Consider the following 21,856-nt stretch of genomic DNA (forward strand, 5'->3'; position numbering starts at 1 on the left):
TAAGGGGCAAGAGTTTGAGCTATACTTTGACTAACGCTTCATACTGGTCATCCTACTTGGCGCACCACTTCCCACTTCCAGCGATGTGTTGAGGTAGACAGCCAGACCTTCCAAAACTCTTATTATGTGGAAATAGTTAAATACAGTGCTAGTTAATATGTAAGGGGTAAGAGTATGAGCTATACTTTGACTAACGCTTCACACTGGTCATCCTAGTTGGCGCACCACTTACCACTTCCAGCGATGTGTTGTGGTAGACAACCAGGCCGACCGAACTCATTCCTTATGTAGATGTCAAAGTCCCTGTCCGGCACCACGTCCGTATAAAGGTCCAAGCTGCGGTACGTCCTCTCCCCTAACTCGCAGTTTTCTGTAGGCAAATTGGGTCCTTGGCTGTACCTGTGCAGATTATTCTATTTAAATACCTGTTACTGATAGCCATGTTAATCTAATAAGGGAGACATTTATTTTTTAATTGTACATTTCAAGCTTAAATTTAATATGAGTGCTCCCAGGTATAAATATGAAAACACAAGTGCTTTTGCAATCTGTTGCAACATATTGAATTGAATTTTTAAACATGTTGTTACATATAATTATTACAGATAAAACCATGAGAGCACGATGTCCAACCGAGAATTTGCAGAACTTTCATTTTAAATTTCATTAATCGTGTAAATGTAGATCCCATCAATCCTAAATAGTCACAATCTCCAATTTTAAAAGTTACTTTGAAAACTGCCTGCCCAGTTTTGCAATTGAGAAAGTTTATAGGCATACTTTTTGTTTGGATAGGAATCAGGCTCATCCACAAACCCGTGATTTGATAACCAATGACGACTGTTACTGAAATAATGTTTTATTTTTTAATCAAAATTGATTTGTGGCCATGAAATCATTTTTATTTCTATTCCTTTGCCTCAAATGTTGGTTCTAAGTTCCAATAACAACTCATCAATTGATTGAGCAAAGTTCCCTAAAAGTACTTAGGGCACAAGACTGGTTACATACATTAAAAATGACTCAGAATCGTACCGGTAGCTAAATATATTACAGAGGAAGTGCCTCTCGTTCGCACATTCGGTCTCGCAGTGCCAGAGGGAGGGTGCGGAGATGGAGAGTACCACGACGTGGCGGTGTAGACGGAAACCCGAACGGGTCCTCACGAAGCATTCTAAAACAAATCCTTCTATCACTGTAAATCTACTCTATATCCCTTGCCTCCTTACACATTTGTTTGAATTTTGTTTCTTACTACATCTGGCCCTAAATTAAAAAATATATAACTTTGATCAAATGTGCCGTTTCTTTTTTAATTTTTTCCTATTAAATAGTGATTAAGTCTGACTGATTGAATTTCTGAATTCTCCCTGAATTTTGTGGCTTTCGAAAATCAGCAGATACATGTTCGTTGGCCAAACAAACATACTTTGTCCCTTAACAGCAATACTTCTTGTGTATGATTCATAAGGTGGTTATGAATAGAGAGTATCTACCGGAAAAATTCTACAGCCATATTACGTTCGTGTTTTGAAGCGTTTATAAAACACTGAATTCAACTAACAATCTCAAGTAAATTGCTTGAGAATATAAATATAGTTTATCATTAAACATTTTGTCATCGTATAAACAACAAAGTGCTGGTAAAGATGAATAAATTATAAACAATAAACTGACAAAACTAAAGTTTGACTAGGAAGTTTTCGAGTTTCTAAGGATTTAACAGAGATGTAAATATAGGCTATAAATTTAATTCATTCTTTACAATCTCGTAAAAACTTTCTACGAAATGTTTAAAAACTGCAACAAATTTATAAAAATCGTTACTGGCGGTACAAAAGTTTTATTGTCTTCGATTCGGTTAGGTTAGGTTAAGTTAAGTTAGGTTAGGTTAGGTTGGTTAGCTCAATGGTAAAATGTTCATTTTCTGAACGCCTTCGTCATTGTTTAACTGGCGCATGATACTGAAAACTTTGAATAGGCAATAAACTTAACCTCAAAAGCTGTGACAAAGTATTGTTTAGGAGAATTTATGAAAAGAATTGTGCGCGGTAGAAGAGTATTGGAGCATGTGACGTAAAGCGGCAGTCGAGGCCGGACGGTAGATGGCCCGGACACCGTACGACGGTTCCTAGTTGCCTGGCTGGCTCCTTAGCACACAATGGCTCGCAGATCTTTCTTCAGATTTTCACACATCCCTGCACCAGCATTTGGCCACCTCCGAGATGTAATTAATGTCTTACTTGGTTCCACGGCTGGACTCGGTCTTCCCGAAGAAATACCGAGTGTACCAAAAAAGCCACTTTGACATAAGGCACATTTACAAAATGTCAAATAAAGAACAAATCCCTAATTTTTACCACTTGGCCAGTACGTGAACATTATAGTTAAAAAGTAGATCAAGTTCAAGGAGGTGATTGACCTGAAATGTAATTAGAACAATCAGTATTAGATCAGTATTTAACTATTAAACTTCGTTTTTGTTGTAGTAACAGCATTAATAACGTGTTACTATGATCTATTATTAAATGTGTTTCCGAATACAAAATATCTTATTAATTACATTACTCATACTTATTTCTTGCTAACATTCTTTTTATCAATACGTTAATTAGAGCCAGAAAGTTGAAATATAAAATCACATTTGGAAAAGATTTTTATTTGATATCAAAAACACTCAATATTTTTAATTACTAATAACAAAATAAAAACTCTCCATTACAATAACTAAAACTAACTACTGACCAAAACTTTACAGGCCTTTTTCTACACATGTTGATGTATTGTACAGAATGCCTGTGCACTGCTGTGCTCGAATCTAGAGCTACAAGCTTGCCATTCATACAGCTTCTAAGAGTATTCTGAGCAATGGAACACAACAAAGAAGAGATAAAATCCGTTTATTTCTCCTTTGACTCATATACTGACCACTGCTAGGTGGACGGTGCATGCCATAGCCCCCAACACCATAGCCCCCATAGCCCCCCATAACCCCATCAAAGCGTTGCGAGCCGTATTGTGTCCAGGGACGGAACCCGCTCCATGGTCTTGTGCATGACTTTGGAGCGTTTCTGTCGCGCTCGAAGAAATCGTAATCGCGGTCGGCGTTGAAGTCGAGAGTTGCATCCAAGTGTTCCGAGGGCACCGAGGTCAACTGGCACCTGCTGAGGCCGACTCCTGTACCGTCAAATCTGGAACAATCAGACACACAGGTTCAGTAATGTGCTGTTCAGTCCAGGGTTGCATTTAAGTATTCCAAGGTCAACTGGCACCTGCTGAGGCCGACTTCTGTACCGTCACATATGGAACAATCAGACACACAGGTACAGTTATGTGCTGTTCAGTCGAGGGTTGCATTTAAGTATTCCAAGGTCAACTGGCACCTGCTGAGGCCGACTCCTGTACCGTCAAATGTGGAACAATCAGACACACAGGAACAGTTATGTGCTGTTCAGTCGAGGGTTGCATTTAAGTATTCCAAGGTCAACTGGCACCTGCTGAGACCGACTCCTGTACCGTCAAATCTGGAAAAAATCAGACACACAGGTTCAGTTATGTGCTGTTCAGTCGAGGGTTGCATTTAAGTATTCCAAAGTCAACTGGCACCTGCTGAGGCCGACTCCTGTACCGTCAAATCTGGAACAATCAGACACACAGGTACAGTTATGTGCTGTTCAGTCGAGGGTTGCATTTAAGTATTCCAAGGTCAACTGGCATCTGCTGAGGCCGACTCCTGTACCGTCAAATCTGGAACAATAAGAAACACAGGTACAGTCATATGCTGTTCAGTCGAGGGTTCCATTTAAGTATTCCAATGTCAACTGGCACCTGCTGAGGCCGACTCCTGTACCGTCAAATCTGGAACAATCAGACACACAGGTACAGTCATGTGCTGTTCAGTCGAGGGTTGCATTTAAGTATTCCAAGGTCAACTGGCACCTGCTGAGGCCGACTCCTGTACCGTCAAATCTGGAACAATCAGAACACACAGGTACAGTCATGTGCTGTTCAGTCGAGGGTTGCATTTAAGTATTCCAAGGTCAACTGGCGCCTGCTGAGGCCGACTTCTGTACCGTCACATATGGAACAATCAGACACACAGGTACAGTCATGTGACAACAACATTAACAAAATATATTTAAAACAGATTTTCTCTCTGATTTTATATTTAAAGCTCATTTAATTTTAAAGAATAGTTTTGCACAAATACAAATTAATTTATACTTACATCCAAAGGAATTCGATAAATACCTGTATATAAAATGTAGTTATAATAAGTCAAAAATTATTATTATTATGTAATTTGTATGGTTACACTGATTACCGTCAGCTCATTTCGATTTGCGTTTCCGTACTTACTAAATTTTTGTAATTAGGAAAGCATGATCCAATTAAGTAAACAGAATAAATAAAACAACAGCGCTTGGTGAGAATACTTTACTTGTGAAGGTCAAGAAAAAACTAATTTAGTATTTCTTAACAGAGTCGCTATTGTGAAATGGAGTACTTTGCTCGCTAGACGGGAGCTTGAGTGAGAACTGTGGACTGTTCACTTCAGTGAGGATTTGTCTTAATTGATATTCTTGAACACTGGGCTAAAATTGCTGTACATTTCCGGTCTAGAAAGCATCACATGAAATAGGGCCGATACAACATAATTCATCGTTAAGGGTGAGTTTTCAAACGAAAACAATTGAAGATTCATACATGAAATTAACAGATTACTATGACAACCATAGGGTTTTGAATGGAAACTACCTTAGTAACCTATATTAAATAATAAATTTACTATGAAATCTAACGAAAGTGTAACGTTAAAATAAATCTCTCCCACTAAAATTTGGACTCATGCGATGAACTTTCAAGCCATGAAGAAAAACCAATAATATTATATGAAGGATGGACAATAATTTACAGTCCATCCTTTTCTACCTTCACAATGAACATCGTTCTGTCTTTTGTCGGCTTCCAGGTTTGGAAAGTTGTTAAAAAGGCCCATCATGACCCAGGACGTTCTTTGAAGGAATTTTCTTTTCCGCCAGAACGTGCCTGTTGAAGGAAATTATATATTTTGTAGAAACGTAAAGTGGGTAGGTTTTTTTGCTGATCGTTTGTGTTTCTCGTAGTCGATCTTTGGTACTGTTTCTCAAATACGTGTTTTAGGCACGAATTTTATTGCAAATTTTCAATTTAGCATGTTCATTGCCATTATTAATTGTTTTACTTCCAACAAAATCCAGACCAACAAAAACAAGTTTCAAGGATTTTTAAGTGGAAAACCTTGTTTATAGGTTTGATACTTTAAAGAGACGGCAAATAAAAATATTCGAAACGTCGAGCATGTATTGTTGTCGTTCAATTCAAATGTCTGTTATCCTCTTATCGTATCTTATCCACGGTCAATAATAAACTTTGAAAAAAGAACCGTGGCCGGACGTGACGAAGTGGTATCCATACTATATTGGTAACTTTTAATTTTCTTACTAGCCTGAACTACTAAGAAAGATAAAAGTTCTTAGTAATGAGAACTAGGGAAACCTCATTCATTCATTTCGTAACTGTCCTGGCAAAGCAGTTTTTCTTCGAGTTAGTTTTCTCTACAGTTGCCATTACTTGATATCTAAAATAAGACATTTCGCCAGATAAAGCAAGCAAAATGACCATTTAGTTTGATCTCTTCTGTAGTAAGATTTTCAACTATCTTGGTTTAAAACTGAAATTCATCTAACTGTTGATGACAATGCATCCTGCAACTGTACTTAAGGTTCGTGAGAAGTAATGTACTTCAATGTTCCCACCTTTTGTATTAAACCTATTTTAAATCTATACTTTCTCTAGATGCAAAATGTTTCAACCAAATTGTTATGAAATAATCCCTAAATGAGGGATTACAATAACTCCTTCGGCAAAGTTGTCCTCAGAATATAAAACGCTTTTTAGCGTCTCAAGCATGTTATAGTGCTGACGAGTTTATGGCATTCGACTGGGTGACCGCACACTTGGAACACTGACAACCGGCGTTGGAAAATGGGAAAATTGGCATGAGTGAATGTGGTGCGACTGAAATTTCCGTATGTTTTACTGGTCTCAATGTGGAGTGATTGTTCCAAATTATAGAAAACATGACTATTGCTATACATTTTTTGTAATGTCCTGGAAAAATAAAAATGATTTGATTTGATATAAAGGACCTCCTGAATATAAAACGCGCGCGTTACCCTTTGTTGTTCTTTTAGGACAAGAAGCTTAGAAATTGCACTTAGTCCTAAAGGACCTTTGCGCTGCTTCTGGAGTGACAGGATATTCTGGATGTGTAAGATGGGGTGTAGTGGCCCCATCCTGTAGACCCAAGAGGAAGAAGTTAGAGTATGAATCTTAGTCATGTCTTTTCGGAAGAAGAGCAAGCCAGCTTTTGAACCTGCCTCTTGAAGCAAAGCAGGCATGGAGTGGCACACCCTTGTGTCTAGGCTAGTAAGAACCTTTGACACTGGGGAACCCCAGCAACTCTAACAGTCATCTCCCGCAGTAAAATGACCTATCGAATTACCCTGGCGACCCAGAATCTCGAAATTTGCCGCTCCTGGAAATCTATAAGGTTGTTCAGATTAACGTGACACGTTGGATTTTGCCGTAGGTTCAACTGGAAGGTATAAAAAAGCCAGAAGTAAATCCTCATGGGGAGCGCATTACCTTTAGCTACTACATTGTGTTGTTTGCTTCGATATAATCTGTGTAATATATGTACATGGCCAATCAAAACGAAATAACAACACAATCTATTTAATGCACAATACCAAAATGTGATTACAATGAGTCCCAATCTGTCCGTGTATCCAAGGTTTTAGTTCGGAATTAAACAGGGAAACTAGGGCAGTAGTTTCTGACAGCTTCTGTTTGGAAATGAATAGTTTTAATCAGCATATGGGATTCACTAATCAGTTAAAATCAACACACTGATTGATCCGAACAGGAGTACCCATAAATAGTTTATCCAAGCTACTTTAACATTGATTGCTTGCCGGGTTGTTCTGCTTGTTCTAGTGTCGCTGTTTGCTGTTCATTTAGATTTTCCTGAGTGGACAATCTAGTAACTTTAATTCTATTGAAACACTTAAATGTGTATAATAATCTCAACATACAAATTGAATTAAGTTCACAGTTCTTTCCAATGGTTACAGAGCTATATAATATTTCTGCAGTTAAAACACCTTCTTAATTCTAATTAATCGACTGGGGAAATGTGCTTGATTTTTAAACGCATAATAGTCCATTAAGTTGTTTTCCAAATAATTTAAAGGTTAAAACATACATTTTATGGCCCAAAGAACCACCTAAGTTACTTTTAGAATATGTTAATATATGATTAAATTGCAACACTGATCATTAGCCCAAAAAACTTTACTAATGAACTGACCAATTTCACATATATAGTCCATCGGGCTTACGTACATATTTATTACAATTTGTTGAAATTAAACAAATAGTCGTTAGGCCAACTACCCAGTAAACTAATCTAACCCTATATCTTTATAAATAGGTCGTTGGCCCAAACACATTGAGTAAAATGATGTATCTTCAAAGGGTCGTTGGACCAACGTTCTTACTGTAATCGAACTTCTCCCCTTTATGGGTATACAGATTTAACCCCCCTTTAACCCATTTGAATATACATCGTAAGGTTTTCAGAAACCACATCAGACTGTTCGATAGGGTGGTGGCCAGAATTTCTTCGTTTAAATTACCATATATTTAAAAGGTAGTGTACAGAAAGTAGTATGTGTAGAGACATTGTTACGCGTTACAAAATTTTAAGTTGAAAACGCCTCGTTTGCATTTTTTGTAGTAAACTGCCTATCAAAAGGAGCCTTTGCATCACTCATTAGGTAATTGGAATAACACAGTGTTTCATACAACACTAAGGGCGATATGGACGACTGTCAAAATACACGCAAAAATGTACCTAATGCTCCTTTAAAGTCAATCCTAATGTTTAATCTTAATAAGTACAGTAAGGAAAATCCCATATTATCATCCGATATAATCAACTGACAGAAGCCAAATCCGCAACTTTAAGATCAAATTTATATGAATTTACATAGTTGCAATGGAATTTCCGCAATGCCTTCACTAAAGTTTCATTAGTTTAAAAGCACTAAGCTTAGATTAGTCCCTGTGAAAATGAGTTACTATCTAAAACAGTCTTTGCCATCGATTTATAGAGAACTTTGAGCTCGTGTTTTCATAAATTACGAAGCGTGGTTTTAAATACTCCAAAGCATCTAAATAAAATAATTGATCAGTTACTAATGGTTTTAATGTCATTTATTTAACAACTTTAAAATGGCAAGACATAATTAAAATATTAAGAGTTACCTACAGATAATACCAAGTTTTTTCTATTTATCACCCTTTTTCATCTCGCCATGAATGTAAAACTTAAGAGGTCGGTAATTCTCATTATCTTTTCCGTTGTTCCCGAGGCTCCACTGTAAGCCTTTGTAGGTTTTTCAGATTACGTTACAGAGTGTACACTCCGCTTAAAAATCCCACAATAATACAATAATGAATTACTCGTCTTCCATCAAATAGCGTTATAAATACCATGAAAATAATAACTTAATTGAGATAGTAGTTTCTTTCCAAATATACTATTCATAGTTGAAAAAAATTGAAATCAAACTAATAGCTGGTTCCATGACTGTTTAGCAATTTTCGAATTCAAATCTAAATTTAAATAGTTCAAACAGACAAAAAAACGTTAAATATATTTCAGATTGTAATAAGTATTAAATAACTAGCAATTATTAGTGTCCATTCAGTTGACTATAAGGAAACGCTAATATCACACGTGTTTATTTCTCTCTTAATTACAGCTTTTGACATAAAATTCAATTTTGTTTTGTTGCGTATAGATATACTGATATCTCATTTTTTGAATGGTAAGCCCCACAATTACAATTAGGTATAATTTTAATATATAAAGCCTGGTTGTGTTATCGATGTGGCTAAATATCATGCAACTGTATAACTTTATACAGGGTGTACATTAAGTCCTGATACGCCTGGATATATTTCAAATTATTGAAATATCGATTTAAAATCTTTACCATACCTATTAAAATAATTTTTTTTGAACTTTATGAATGATAAAAGTATTTTCCCCCTTACCAAAGGGAGGAAAGGGGGAGGATCACCTGAAATTTTCAAATTGCAACCCCTATCTTGTGACATATCCTTTGAGAAACAATAAATTCAAAAGAAACACAATGACATGAACAAAACATCTCTACGATGATCCTAGCAAAACTTATGGACAAACAACCCTTTACCCCTAAGGGTGTATGTTAAGTTCTCATACACCTGGATATATTCCAAATGGATCGTGATATCAATGTACAACCTTTACCAGACTTATTAAATTACTTTTTTGGAATTTTTTATGGTAACAAAAATGATACCCCCTTTTCAAAGGAGTGTAGAGGTGGGTAACTTTAAGATTTCAAATTGGAACCCCTATCTTGTAATTTCACCTTGAAAAAGGCACCTTTTACCAACACTATTTACACCAGAAACATTAGATACTATGTAAAGAAATAAGATGACCCCTCAAAGCCTTACTGAAAGATATCACGCATCCATTGTGTTGATATGCGCAAGACATTGGCATTGTCCCTACAGATTATTATTTATTTGCGTTATTTGCATATAACTTTTGCTAGAAACGGCGTCCAGGTATCTTTTTAGTGTCTATTGAATAGACCTTTAGTATGACATGTCATAAGATAGGGATGCAATTTGAAAATTTAAAACGACCCCTTTCAACCCCCTTTCTTGCCCTCAAAAGTTTTCCTCATTTCCTCAAAAGAAGTAATTTAATAGGTATGGTAAAGTTTTTACATCCATACCGCAATCCTTTTGGAATACATCCAGGCGTATCAGGACTTATTTACACCCTGTATATTTAAATAATACTACAACGAAACGGGTTGCATGCAAGTAAATCGATAATTCACGTAGGAGAATCTAAACTTTTTATTTTTAGGTGTTTTTTTTTATCAGTTCCCTTAGAAAATAGTAATGCTTCACTGTTTGTGCATTGATAAATGCTTGGCTTTTCAACTATAAACGGCACATGTGGTCTACATGTTTACTGGTCTGGTATGTGATCTAAGGGCAAGGAAAGAGAAGGGGATGAAGGAATCCAGTAGTATGTAACTAGGGAAATAGTAATGAAGAAATGAGGGGGGGGAGGTCAAACAAAGAGTAACGGGATGGAAACGACATCATCTCACGTGGTATTATTCCAGATCTAGGTTACGGTTGTGGCGTAAAGACTCTAAAAGTTTGTCTGTACATAAAGTCTCCATTAGTTTAAGACGTATGCATTAGACTGGGATAAATGACATTTTAACTTTTACATGTCTTGTTTATATTGTCATCTTTAATATATATCTTTAATACTGAGAAATATAAAAATATACATAATTATACAAGTATAGATATATAACAGCATAAATATCGAAGTTGTTTACGAATTTTTACTTATACAATAGTATGACACAAAATAAACAATTCCAAACCTCTATCTCTTTGCACATTTTGTATTTTTATTTTACTGTTTTCATTCTACTATGAGATTTTGGAAACTAAAATGGAAACTAAAATTGGGAATTCACTCATTTTCAATACTTTATACGAACGAAATATAAATTAAAACTTTTAAAAGAATTTTTAAAATCATTATTACGCAACATCAAACTAGTAAACTGTGAGGCCTCAATTAAACCTGTTGAATTTCTGTTTGAAACTTTATTTAGAGGAAATAATATTTAGTAATAAAGATTATTAAAAGAAGTAATACTTCAAATATTTAACATTTTTAAACAATAAAGGACACTCTAGAAATGTTCATATTTTGGGCTTAGTTTGTAAAATTCTTATGCATCAGACAGTCCCTATTCTTATAACCAAAATTTTAATTACATTCATAATATTGTATTCATAAGATTTAATGTTTTATAATTTCAATTGATATACAGTGGTTTCTAATTTTGTAAACATATATTAGGGTAATACTTATAATGGTTTTAGGAAAATCATTAACACAAACTAAAACCCGTGCCTCTATTTACCCATATTTATACTTTGAATGCCCCAAATTGGATATCTCTGGATAATTGCTTTTTGGCCATAACCTCTCGCTACACCTTTCTTCACTACTACATATATATGAATGTAAAACTGATTATATACAGACTGCAATGGTTTTGTTTCACACGAAATTTAACCGGCATTTATTTTGCAAAGAAAGTGGTGGGTGGGCGTATTACGTTCAGAGGGATAATATGATACTTAAGCAAGAATACAACTCAAATCTCTAGCCGTTATTTAAGAATATTGCCAACGGCAATACCATTGATAAAACGTAATAAATAATCAATTGTATGAACTACAAAAGATTTGAGAGTTAGTTACCAACAATTAATTGTCATAAATTAAAAGTTGTTTTAAGAAGTATCCTCTATTTTTAATAAGACTAAGCAAATCCAGAAGCACAATTTGTTTTAAATTAACCAAGCTTCATAATTGATATATCTCAATTAAGTTATTATTTGCCTGATGTATTATAATGCTATTAAATCAAATCTAATTGATTCACTAGCGAGTTATTGTGGGTTTTTTAAGCGGATTATACACTCTGCAACGTAATCTGAAAGACCTACAAAGGCTTACAATGGACCCTCCGGAGCAACGGAAAAGATAATGAGAATTACCGACATCTTAAGTTTAAAACCCAAGGCTAGATTATGAAAGCAGGTAATAAATACGTACAATTTTTCCTATCTGGTAACTCTTAAGAGTCTCATTATAATTATGTCTTGCTTATCAAATTTTATAAATACAAGACATTAAAACTCTGATCAAGTGGTAAATTGTCACAGGAACTACTCTGATATTAGTGTAACATTTGTGAACGGAATGCACGAAATTCAGTGTCCTCTTAAGCTAATGAAATTTTGGTGAAGCCTTTCTGAAGATGCCATTGGAACTATGTAAATGGATATAAATATGATTTTAAAGTTGCGGATTAGGCTTCTATCAGTTCATTGTATCGGGGAGTATTATGAGAATTTACTTACTTTACTTATTAAGATTAAAGATTAAGATTTACTTCAAACGACAATTCTCTGTGCCTTCACTTGCGCCTTCACCGGCGACGATTGTAGGACAGAAGGTCCACGCCCAATTTTGACGAAGGTGGTTGAAAGTCTCTTTTCTGCAGGGTAAGGACAGTTAGTCCATGCCCTCACCCGTAGGTTACCGATCCCACTTTTCAAAACTGATCTGGCCGTGCTTTGTTTTTTGTACCTGAACCCATTCTAGTGATGCCCCCACTACATTCACACAGTGTGCTAATAAGGTAGAAAATATTTAAAGTTTACTCAAACCAAAACTTACTTAAAAAGCTATCCTATATAAAGTGGATTGTTAATTTTAATTATTTTTCAAAACAAATCCTAAACAGTATTATTTACTATATGAGTAATACAGCATTATACTAATGAGTCATACAAATCTACAGTAAGTGTGTATTAATTATTCCCACTCTCGTTCCATCGTTTCTGTAATGCTTTATATGCAATTACAATTTAATTACACGGTAACTGAAATGCATAGTTACAACTGTGAAGAATTAAAACAAAGATTTAGTTTATAATATTAAAATAGCAATTATATTTGTATCATATTACATTTGTAATAGAAGTAAAGTACAATTAGAGAAATTTGCTAATTATTTATACTAACCCTACGTTGATTAAAATATCAGACCTGTACTCACAACTATTTTTCAGAGAAATTTGAAAACTAGTACTAATCTCATATTAGTAATCTTATTATATTATAAATCTTATTAAATCATATTAGATCTCATGTATCATATCATAATGCATGATTAATTAGAATATATTAACTTAAAATTAAAGTTAACTTTGGACTTACAAGTTTAATGTAATTCGCAAGAAAAACTACCTCTCCACCAGATATTTTTATTAAATTTTTTTGGAGTTTATACAAAATTTAATAAATTTTGATTGTGGGCTGAAGTTAATATATGTCAAGTAAGCAAACAAACTTAAATTCAGTTAAATATTTGTCTTCCCAATTGTAGCATATTCTCACTGCATCTTTGTGTATTTTTTAATGTTAAACAAAACAAATAAAATTCGACATTTTAAATGAGATTCCCATGGCTCTTAAACTAATAGTGCAAATGTGTACCACATAACTGAATGGTATAAATTTAAACTAACTTTTTATTCAATATTTTTTAAATGAGTCGTATTTTGGACCTTATTCCCTATTTTGAATCGTATATCGTTTATATCGTTTAGGAAAGACAATTAATGTATTGTTAACTATACACGTATAATCTGTTTTTATCAGCATATCTAAAATCTGAATTTTATTTCATGAAAATAATTACTACGGAGGATATTTATTTTACTGTTTTTAAGAAATATTTTTGACGCGTGATCCTTTATAATGATAGTACCAGTTGCAGGATGTCCTACGTTTAGAGTGCGATATCGTTAGGCTGTTTGTTATAATATACTTAGGATCATTTGTTTAAATTTTGTTCATAATGTATTTTACTTCATAATATATTTCTTATTTCTGTGTTTTATTAATAAGGCGTTTTATAAGTGTCGTAATATCTCCTCCCTAAGAGAGTTCAATTCTGGCTGGTTTATACCTTCCAGTTGAACTCACACCGAGCACAGCAAAAACAGATGTTTTACTTAGATCTGGAAAACCTTTAGGAGCGGCACATCACTAACCGCAAATGTCAAGATTCTGGGGCGCAAGGACAATTCCATAGGTCAAGTCTACTGCGGGAGATGACTGTTGGAGTTGGTGGGGTTTGTCAAAGGTTCTTGCCAGCCTAGACATAAGGGTGTGCCACCCATTGCTTGCTTTGACTGGAGAGGCTGGTTTTAGGAGCTGGCTTCTCCTTCTTCCTAGGGGACATGACTTGAGATCGGTTCTTTAAACTTTTCCTCGTGAATCTCAACAGGAGGCGGCCCTTACTCCCAACCTTACCCATCCAAAATATGCTGTAACTCCAGAAACAGCGCAAGTCCTATAAGGACCTGTAGGTCCTTATAGGACTAGGTGCAATTTTCTAAGCTTCTTGACGAAAGAGAAGAAAAAAGGGTCGTAATATACAACATGACCAGGACTAACCTTTTCATATAAATGTACTGTATTTATTTGCATCATATGGGTTTCTAAGATTTTGAATTACAGTTTAACTTATAATAGAGATATGCAATATACTACAGCGCTATCGTACATATCTCTAGCTCTGAACATTAATAAAATATACGAAGATGTGATATGAATCCGCAATTTCAGGGATATAAATATTTAATAATTTAAATTCCTTTACTTACCTGTCTTGCCCTGACTTTGAGCAATAGCCTACAACACACATTTATCAAATTTGTATAAACTGCGAATAAAACACGTACAATTTTACTGTAGAAGATTAATATTAGCTGATTATCAAGGACCTATTTCATTAACACCAATAATTAATATTATCTATTTAATGTTAAAAGAATTGAATATTACATTTTTTCAATTATACCTAATAAGGTTCACTATAGGTAAAAGTTTGGTATTTGTAACTTATTTTACGAACATAAGTACTGACGAAATTATACCACATAATCAACGAATTAGTAAGACATACTGCAAAAACCTTCTTGTAAAATAAGTGTAATCTACTGAACAATTTTTAATTTCAACTTTCATTTATATCATGGATACCGTAATAAATAGACCTTATATTCATAATAAAATGCGCATGGTTTTTAGAATGAGTTGAAGAAGTCAACAGCTTCAACGAACTTGGATGGAGTAGCTTTGTGTATTAGCTATTGTGCAAAATGTGCATTGTCCTTGTACAGTAACATTTCCATTGATATGTGGTAGTATACAGAGAGTCAGGCTTGTGATTATTATTGTCTCTCACACTCTAGATCTAGCAACACCAGTTCAAGTACTGCAGTGTTAGAACCCTTGTCAACTCTTTGTCAAAAGAAACCCTTGAGTTGTACCAGACATTTTTACGATGTGGCCCTACAGTTTGTTTACCGCCTGCTCCTTCACCCAAACCGCCTTGAGTGTTGTATACCTAACGATTGATGCAATGACCTTCATCATAGGCAATTTACGAGTACACAAAGGCAATGCGGGGAACCAACAACACAATATTTGAGGTTATGTTGTCGAAATAAGTACAATACTAATTGTGTTGATCAATCAATAGTTGTCATCTCATACTAACCTCTTAGACATGATGTTTTTCTTGTTTTACTTCTTGTTACAATATCCGTGGACGTTGATTATCTAATTGATTCATCAGGTGTTTGTCGCATTGTATGGCGTTGAATATTACTAGTATTCAGTAAGACAGGCCGACTTAACGTGATGGAAATGGGAAGAAATATTACGTACTCCTTCATACCGGTCACAAATTTAAGCTCTATTTCCCCAAATTTAATCTTACATGTTTGTTAGATTCGTTTTTCAAAACCCGAGAAAGAACAATCCAAATAGTTCCGCTTGTCCCAATAACAAATATAAATTTTAAATTAGGTACCGTATCTGATAGAATAAAATGTAGGACCAACATTAGATTTTTTACCGCTAAACCACAAAAACAATTCTCTATTGTTTTAAGAGTTGTTTCAAATAACCAAATAGCTAATTAAGGAAAAGCCAAGTAAATAAATGAGACATCTACAATCAATATCTTCTAAATTCCTATTTGAGGATTAGAGTAAAAAAGATTTATATAATAAACCACTTTTTATAAAATCGTTTAAGAAAGTTAGATATTCTTGGTAAGATCATATACAAATATTTAATATCTTAGTACTTAAATAAAGGGGTTTTTTATATATGTTTTACATCAAAGATTTCAGACCTAAACATATTAATAACAATCTTATTCTTAGGCTTGCGAACTGACTACGGGGGTTATGACTAGAATTCCAATTCAGACCGCGTACATCATTTAAGTAATATAAGTCTTGAAATATTTTGGCTACACTGTGGTGAGACACTTATTTCTACGAGCCATAAATCAACAGATGTTAATCGAAACTTTTATTAATACGTATCGGCTTATACATATTAGTTGGCCGCTGTCGTAGAGCGTAACCGATATTTTTACTGTTGCCATTCCTTTCTTTTCTTCCAGCATTTTGCTATTAATTTTACCTACCCTACAGGTATCTACTTATTTTGTAACTGTCTTCATCAAGAGTTTTATTTTACTATATTATTGTGTAAGTAACAACTTATTCCCCTCAAAGGCTATTCTCCTGGAGAACATTGTAAAATTTCAATGACAATTTTTCAAAGAATCGGGGTCGATGTTTTACAGCGCAATCGAAAGTCGTGGAAGACGGGAGGATGCGGTGTGGTGTGGCACTGTTATATAACACGACGCAACAGGAGGATACTGAGGATGTGACACGAATGAGGCAACTGTCACATCAAGTAGCATCACACCGTCCCTCACCTCGGTCACGCCACGTGCTAGCGTCAGTTCGATGGCGGAACTGATCTCTCTCGCGCCGATATCCCCCGCCCAGCAGCCGGAGGACTCTGTCAGGTCGAGTACCTCTGCCGTCACACGGAGATCCTCGGCCATCTCCGAGAGGGAGAGTCATCCGAGTGACGGGAAGTGAATCAATCACTTTGTGTCTAACTTAAAACATTTTTGAGTCAAAAGTAACCCTGAATATTCAAAACGGCCGTAGTGGCACACGTGTTCCTACCTACATGGTTGATGCCTTTATTTTCTCTCTTAATAAAAGAAGAAAAATTATGGCTTTTTTATGGCTTTCGTCAGTTTATAAAATCGCATGCAGGATATTTACTTTTCAGTTGAAAAATGTGAAATATTTGTTTTTTTATCAATATGCATAACAAATATAAGTATATGAATATATTTTCAAAAGCAATTGAGATCTTAATAAGTCCGGATTGACATTACTAAGCAACGCTCTGACACCATGCAACAATCCGGGCTATTTTCATGATGGCTTAAAATTACCGTGAGTCTTAAACAACTGGCCGTAATTTTAAAAACAACTCTCTTTTTTTATTCACAAAGGTATAGAAATCTAATCAAGAGCATGTGTACACCACATTATATTTGACAGTTCCTAGAAATGATATGCATGGAAAACGTCGGTGCCATGGAATTGTCACAATTTATCCACAACGCTCTCTTAATAAATCTAGAGCTCTATTGGTATTTTTCAGAATTGAACGTTTTTGTGGAGCCAGAATTTATAGCTGAAATTATATATGTGAATCAATAGCACAATTCGTTTCTTTCTACATGTTAACCAATAATTTGTAGAAGTCTGATTGTCCACAAAAGTTTGTCAATCAAAATTAGGAACAAAATTGAATCGCTAATGTTTATTATTCTTGCTTAATGTTAAATATTCCATGAACTATAAATTGCTAAACATATCTCATTTGAGATTCGTATTTATAATCATTATTATCAAAAAGTGGCTCGTCTTCAGCTTTTACAAATGTTTAGTTAGGTTCATATGGTTTGCTCAAAGATTCTCATATATAATTCCTGTTAATACCTTTCATATAAGAGGTTCACCTACACTGTGCAACATGTTTAACTCTTTACTTGCACAAACTAATACAACATTTGCGTTCAGGAATCATCCAGATTCCCCGGCGAGTATCGTCAAACAGGAAATTTCATTTCCTGGCTTTAGCTCTTTATGTAGTTTCGTAATTTTCGTTTTCAAAGCTTCAGTTACGATTAAAGCTAAGGATTATAACTGGAGCAAGGAATTTAATAGCTTTACTTGACAATTATCAATTAATAAGCATTATCATAATTTTCCCCAATCGGCTGTTTTGGAGCATTTGACTTGAATGTATATTCACTGTCAAACCCGTCATCATATAGTTGTTATAGATTTTACAGATTACGCTGCATGACTGCAACCATTACGGAAATCACAATAACCTTCTTGTCTTTAAAATGTTGAAAGGCCGCGCTACTAACCAGTATCTTCAACATATTCAGTTAAACCGAATACCTACAACATTATTCAGCTGTGCTGAGGTAGGTTGTATCGGGAATGGATGAAGTTTAACCAGTATGACCAAACCTCTATAAATATTGCTTTCTATAACAACAATTAATTTTTACTATGCTTGAATTGCATATTCTATTTCATAAATATGTGTTTCGCCATGGCCGATATTCCATACCCAGGCATTTTTATGCCTATATATTCACTAAATCGCACCGTTACATCAATAATTTTAGTCCGAATCATAACTACATGGAGTTTTGTAGACACAGATATTCTTGCTATTAAGACAACGTTATTATGACGTACATGTCTGAAATATAGGTAAGGTTATCTACTGAAGCAGCCAGCACCAAAATATTCCAACGGTAGGTAGTCCTGAATTCCGTCTATTCAGCTCGCGCCTAGCATCGTTGCCAGTTTTACATGTATGAAATTACTGATCCCATCATCTCTTGCAATAAACCAACGTCATCAGTTGTAAATCAATAAAACGTGTGTGTTCATTCGTATGACACAATAGTAGCGATGGCTACGTCGTAGGAAGGAATAGTTTATCGTCAGCAGCGATATGGCAACATCGCCTCAAATTTCATCAGACTGTTTTGGCGCAGGATGCTCTAGGATCAAAATTAACGTTAATGCGTTTATATTAACCATTAGTGTAACGTTGTATATTTTCATTAATGCGTCTTGGACAACACTCTTGAGAATGTAAAACATACATACAATATACAGAGATTTTAGTTCATTTAGTGGTGTGAAGTTTTACGAGTTGAATCACACAAAGGTTATAACATATCATTCAAATTTCGTACCAAACTGTAAAGGTTTTATGAGGTATGTATAGTATAAGCGGTCCTTTTTCCAAGAACTACACACGTACTCAAAACCACACATTGCATTTTTAGACAAAACCTTCGTTTTATGATTTGTTTTCACTCTACAACATGAAAGATTTAAGGTAGTTGTTTGTAAAACTTATGAATTACTTGTATTTTAGTGTACTATCGTTTAAGTATTCAATATTAAGAGCTATAAGATCTCACCTGAAATTGAAGCCCTCGCAAAGGAAAGCCTCCTCCTGGGCACACAGTTCTTCGCAGTGCCGAAGCGACTGGCAGGCGATGGTACGACGGACGTATCTATCCGCTAGGCGGCGGCCCGTCGCGAACCGCCTAAAACAGGCTGTAACACACTCGATTATTAGAATTTCTTTATACCCCAAAAATTTTATGCGAGATCCACAATGTATAAAGGTTTCCAGTACTAATTCAAGTGTAATGGGATATTTAAAAAAAATTACCTTTTCAAACTCCGTTTCTGTAATGGAAAACAAATATCGATGTACAGTGATAGAAATCTCTGACAACAAAAGAAAAACTAAACTTTTCTTACCCTCTTCCCCTCATGTCGAACGAATGGTCCCATTCTCTGAGGAAATTGGAATTGAAGAATATTATCATAGTATATACAAAACAATCTCACTAGTAACTAAAGAATTAATACATAATTAATATTAAAACTGATAATAATAGTGTCATAAAATAGCATAGTTTTTAGCTGATAAGGAAGAAAACGTAATAAATATAAAGTTTCATGAGTTGTTTATCCGTTTTTAGTTTATTTACTCTTAATAACTTATTAGTAATTGAAACAGCCCAACAAGAAATAGATTATAGAGACAATTGAAATGTGATAATAAATAATTCCATAAAACTCAATTCGTTATTATTGATTTAGATATTTTGTGTGCTTAAAAATCATGATATGTCGAATAACATATAGTTTTTAAACACTTGGTGATAAAATTTCTTATCAACAATACTATTATAATAATCTGTTCGTAGCATTATATTTTTTATATATATATATATATATATATATATATATATATATATATATTAATAACTGATATTTAATATCAAACATTCATTTTGTTAATTCTTTTAAAAATTTCCCTAATCTTAAAATAAGACTTGTCCTGGTGCTTGAGAAAACCAATTTCGAAATTAGGCAAGCACTCCACAGTGGTATACTCCAAAACTTATCAGACCTATTTGTCCTGTAGTTTTTGTATCTCAGCTGATTATTTTCAATATCATTTAATGAAACGCTTATAGATTTGATTTTAAAAAAGTAAAGAACTGTATAAACGCATAAATAGCCAACTATAAAATATGTGTTTACAATAATGTGTATATACCCCATATAAAACGTAATTCGAATTACTTTTTAAGCCTGTCGAGTTTTTTTTAATTTCATTCCGAAAACACTTTCTATATTACCTAAGATGCATACCTAAGATGAACATTTGCGTATTATCTAATTTTTTTTCCTTTCCGTTTAAATAGTCACCATCTGCTGTCAAGTATTTCACTTATAAAAAAGAGGAGTGTTACCATTAAAAAAAATTAAATTTCAATAGTTTTTTAGAGAAGCAGTATTAGATAACGAAACACTGTAGGTTTAATTGCATTTAAAGGATACCTGGGTATTGATGCTCCTCGTTTTACTGTATTTGATATAAATTTAATGATTTACACACGTATTTAATGTTTAGCCGGCTTTTATACAGCTTTGATATCAAATCATATTCTTCATTGATTTGATCTTCCTGAGATGATAAGTTAGTTTTAGATGTTCTTAATTGTGGTTTAATCTGATTACTGCACACATAGAACTGTACCTTTCATGTTATATTGAAGACTTTATTGGTCTGTGTTTTAGTTTACACACCATCGTGTTTTACTAATGTTATATTTTCTTCATACCGGTGTCTTTATCGGATATGTAGATTCCATGAATTCATTCAATATTCCGCACTTCTGGGTTGGACGAAGATAGTATCGATTGGTTTACTCTATACCGAACTCCAAATACTCCTGTATCCTCGTTGGTAAAACATAACATAAACAAATGTTGATCACTTAAGGCTTTAAACTTCTATGTTGGAATATACAGTGTTTATATATTGTAATAATTAATTTGATCTGTTTTCGCTGTGTCTCAAAGAATAATAGAAAATAAACAATATAGATAATTACTTCAACAGAGGAGATAAAGTTAAATTATCAAAAAGTTGACACACAGTGTAAATAAGTAATACTAATCACTGTTTTGTCAGGTTGGTCATCGACTGGGTTAAGTTATAACTAATCAAATTACAGTTCCGCCCCGTTCAACTCACCTGTATAAGTAAAAAAGTTTATTGGCAGTTTCGGTTTAACATTTGTTGGACTGAAGGTTCTCTGTCAGATCGAAATATTTCAATAATTTAATTATGTTAACAATATTTCTACGTGATGTAAACCGAAATCCTTAAATGATTGTTATGATAGCGACCGCGTAATTTTAAGACCTAAGATTACTGCTAAAATGTTTTTTATATTACACCAACGACATCTGTAATACAAAAGGAAGGAATACATACATTGAATTCTTTTTAGAATATGACTTTAAACATTCTATTAATCTATTAGTGTATTATATTTAATAAAGGAAAATATACTTTCATTCTCATTCTTTTAAATGAACGAATAAGAAATTTAATTTAACAGCTCTGCCCTTTCAATTCTGAACAACTAGTACAATTGTTTATAAAAACATAAATAATGCTGTTTATTATTTTCCTAATGTGTAGTATTTATATTTAAATATTTATTACTTTATGGGTATAACAATAGAGAATATTTGAGGCA

At 34.1% G+C, this 21,856-nt stretch overlaps 1 protein-coding gene across 1 annotated transcript in view; it reads right to left on the minus strand.

Moving 5' to 3' along the window:
• Nucleotides 1-21,856, minus strand: part of LOC124369385 — a 153,383-nt gene that overhangs the window by 38,664 nt on the left and 92,863 nt on the right. Inside the window, exons 4-7 of the mRNA XM_046827384.1 lie at nucleotides 19,205-19,343; nucleotides 2,929-3,191; nucleotides 1,036-1,174; nucleotides 233-399 (exon numbers count right to left, since the gene is read on the minus strand). Coding sequence (XP_046683340.1) covers nucleotides 233-399; nucleotides 1,036-1,174; nucleotides 2,929-3,191; nucleotides 19,205-19,343 — 708 coding nt within the window. The remainder of the gene's footprint in view (nucleotides 1-232; nucleotides 400-1,035; nucleotides 1,175-2,928; nucleotides 3,192-19,204; nucleotides 19,344-21,856) is intronic.

Source organism: Homalodisca vitripennis, chromosome X, assembly GCF_021130785.1.
Source record: "Homalodisca vitripennis isolate AUS2020 chromosome X, UT_GWSS_2.1, whole genome shotgun sequence".
NCBI classification, from domain to species: Eukaryota; Metazoa; Arthropoda; class Insecta; order Hemiptera; family Cicadellidae; genus Homalodisca; species Homalodisca vitripennis.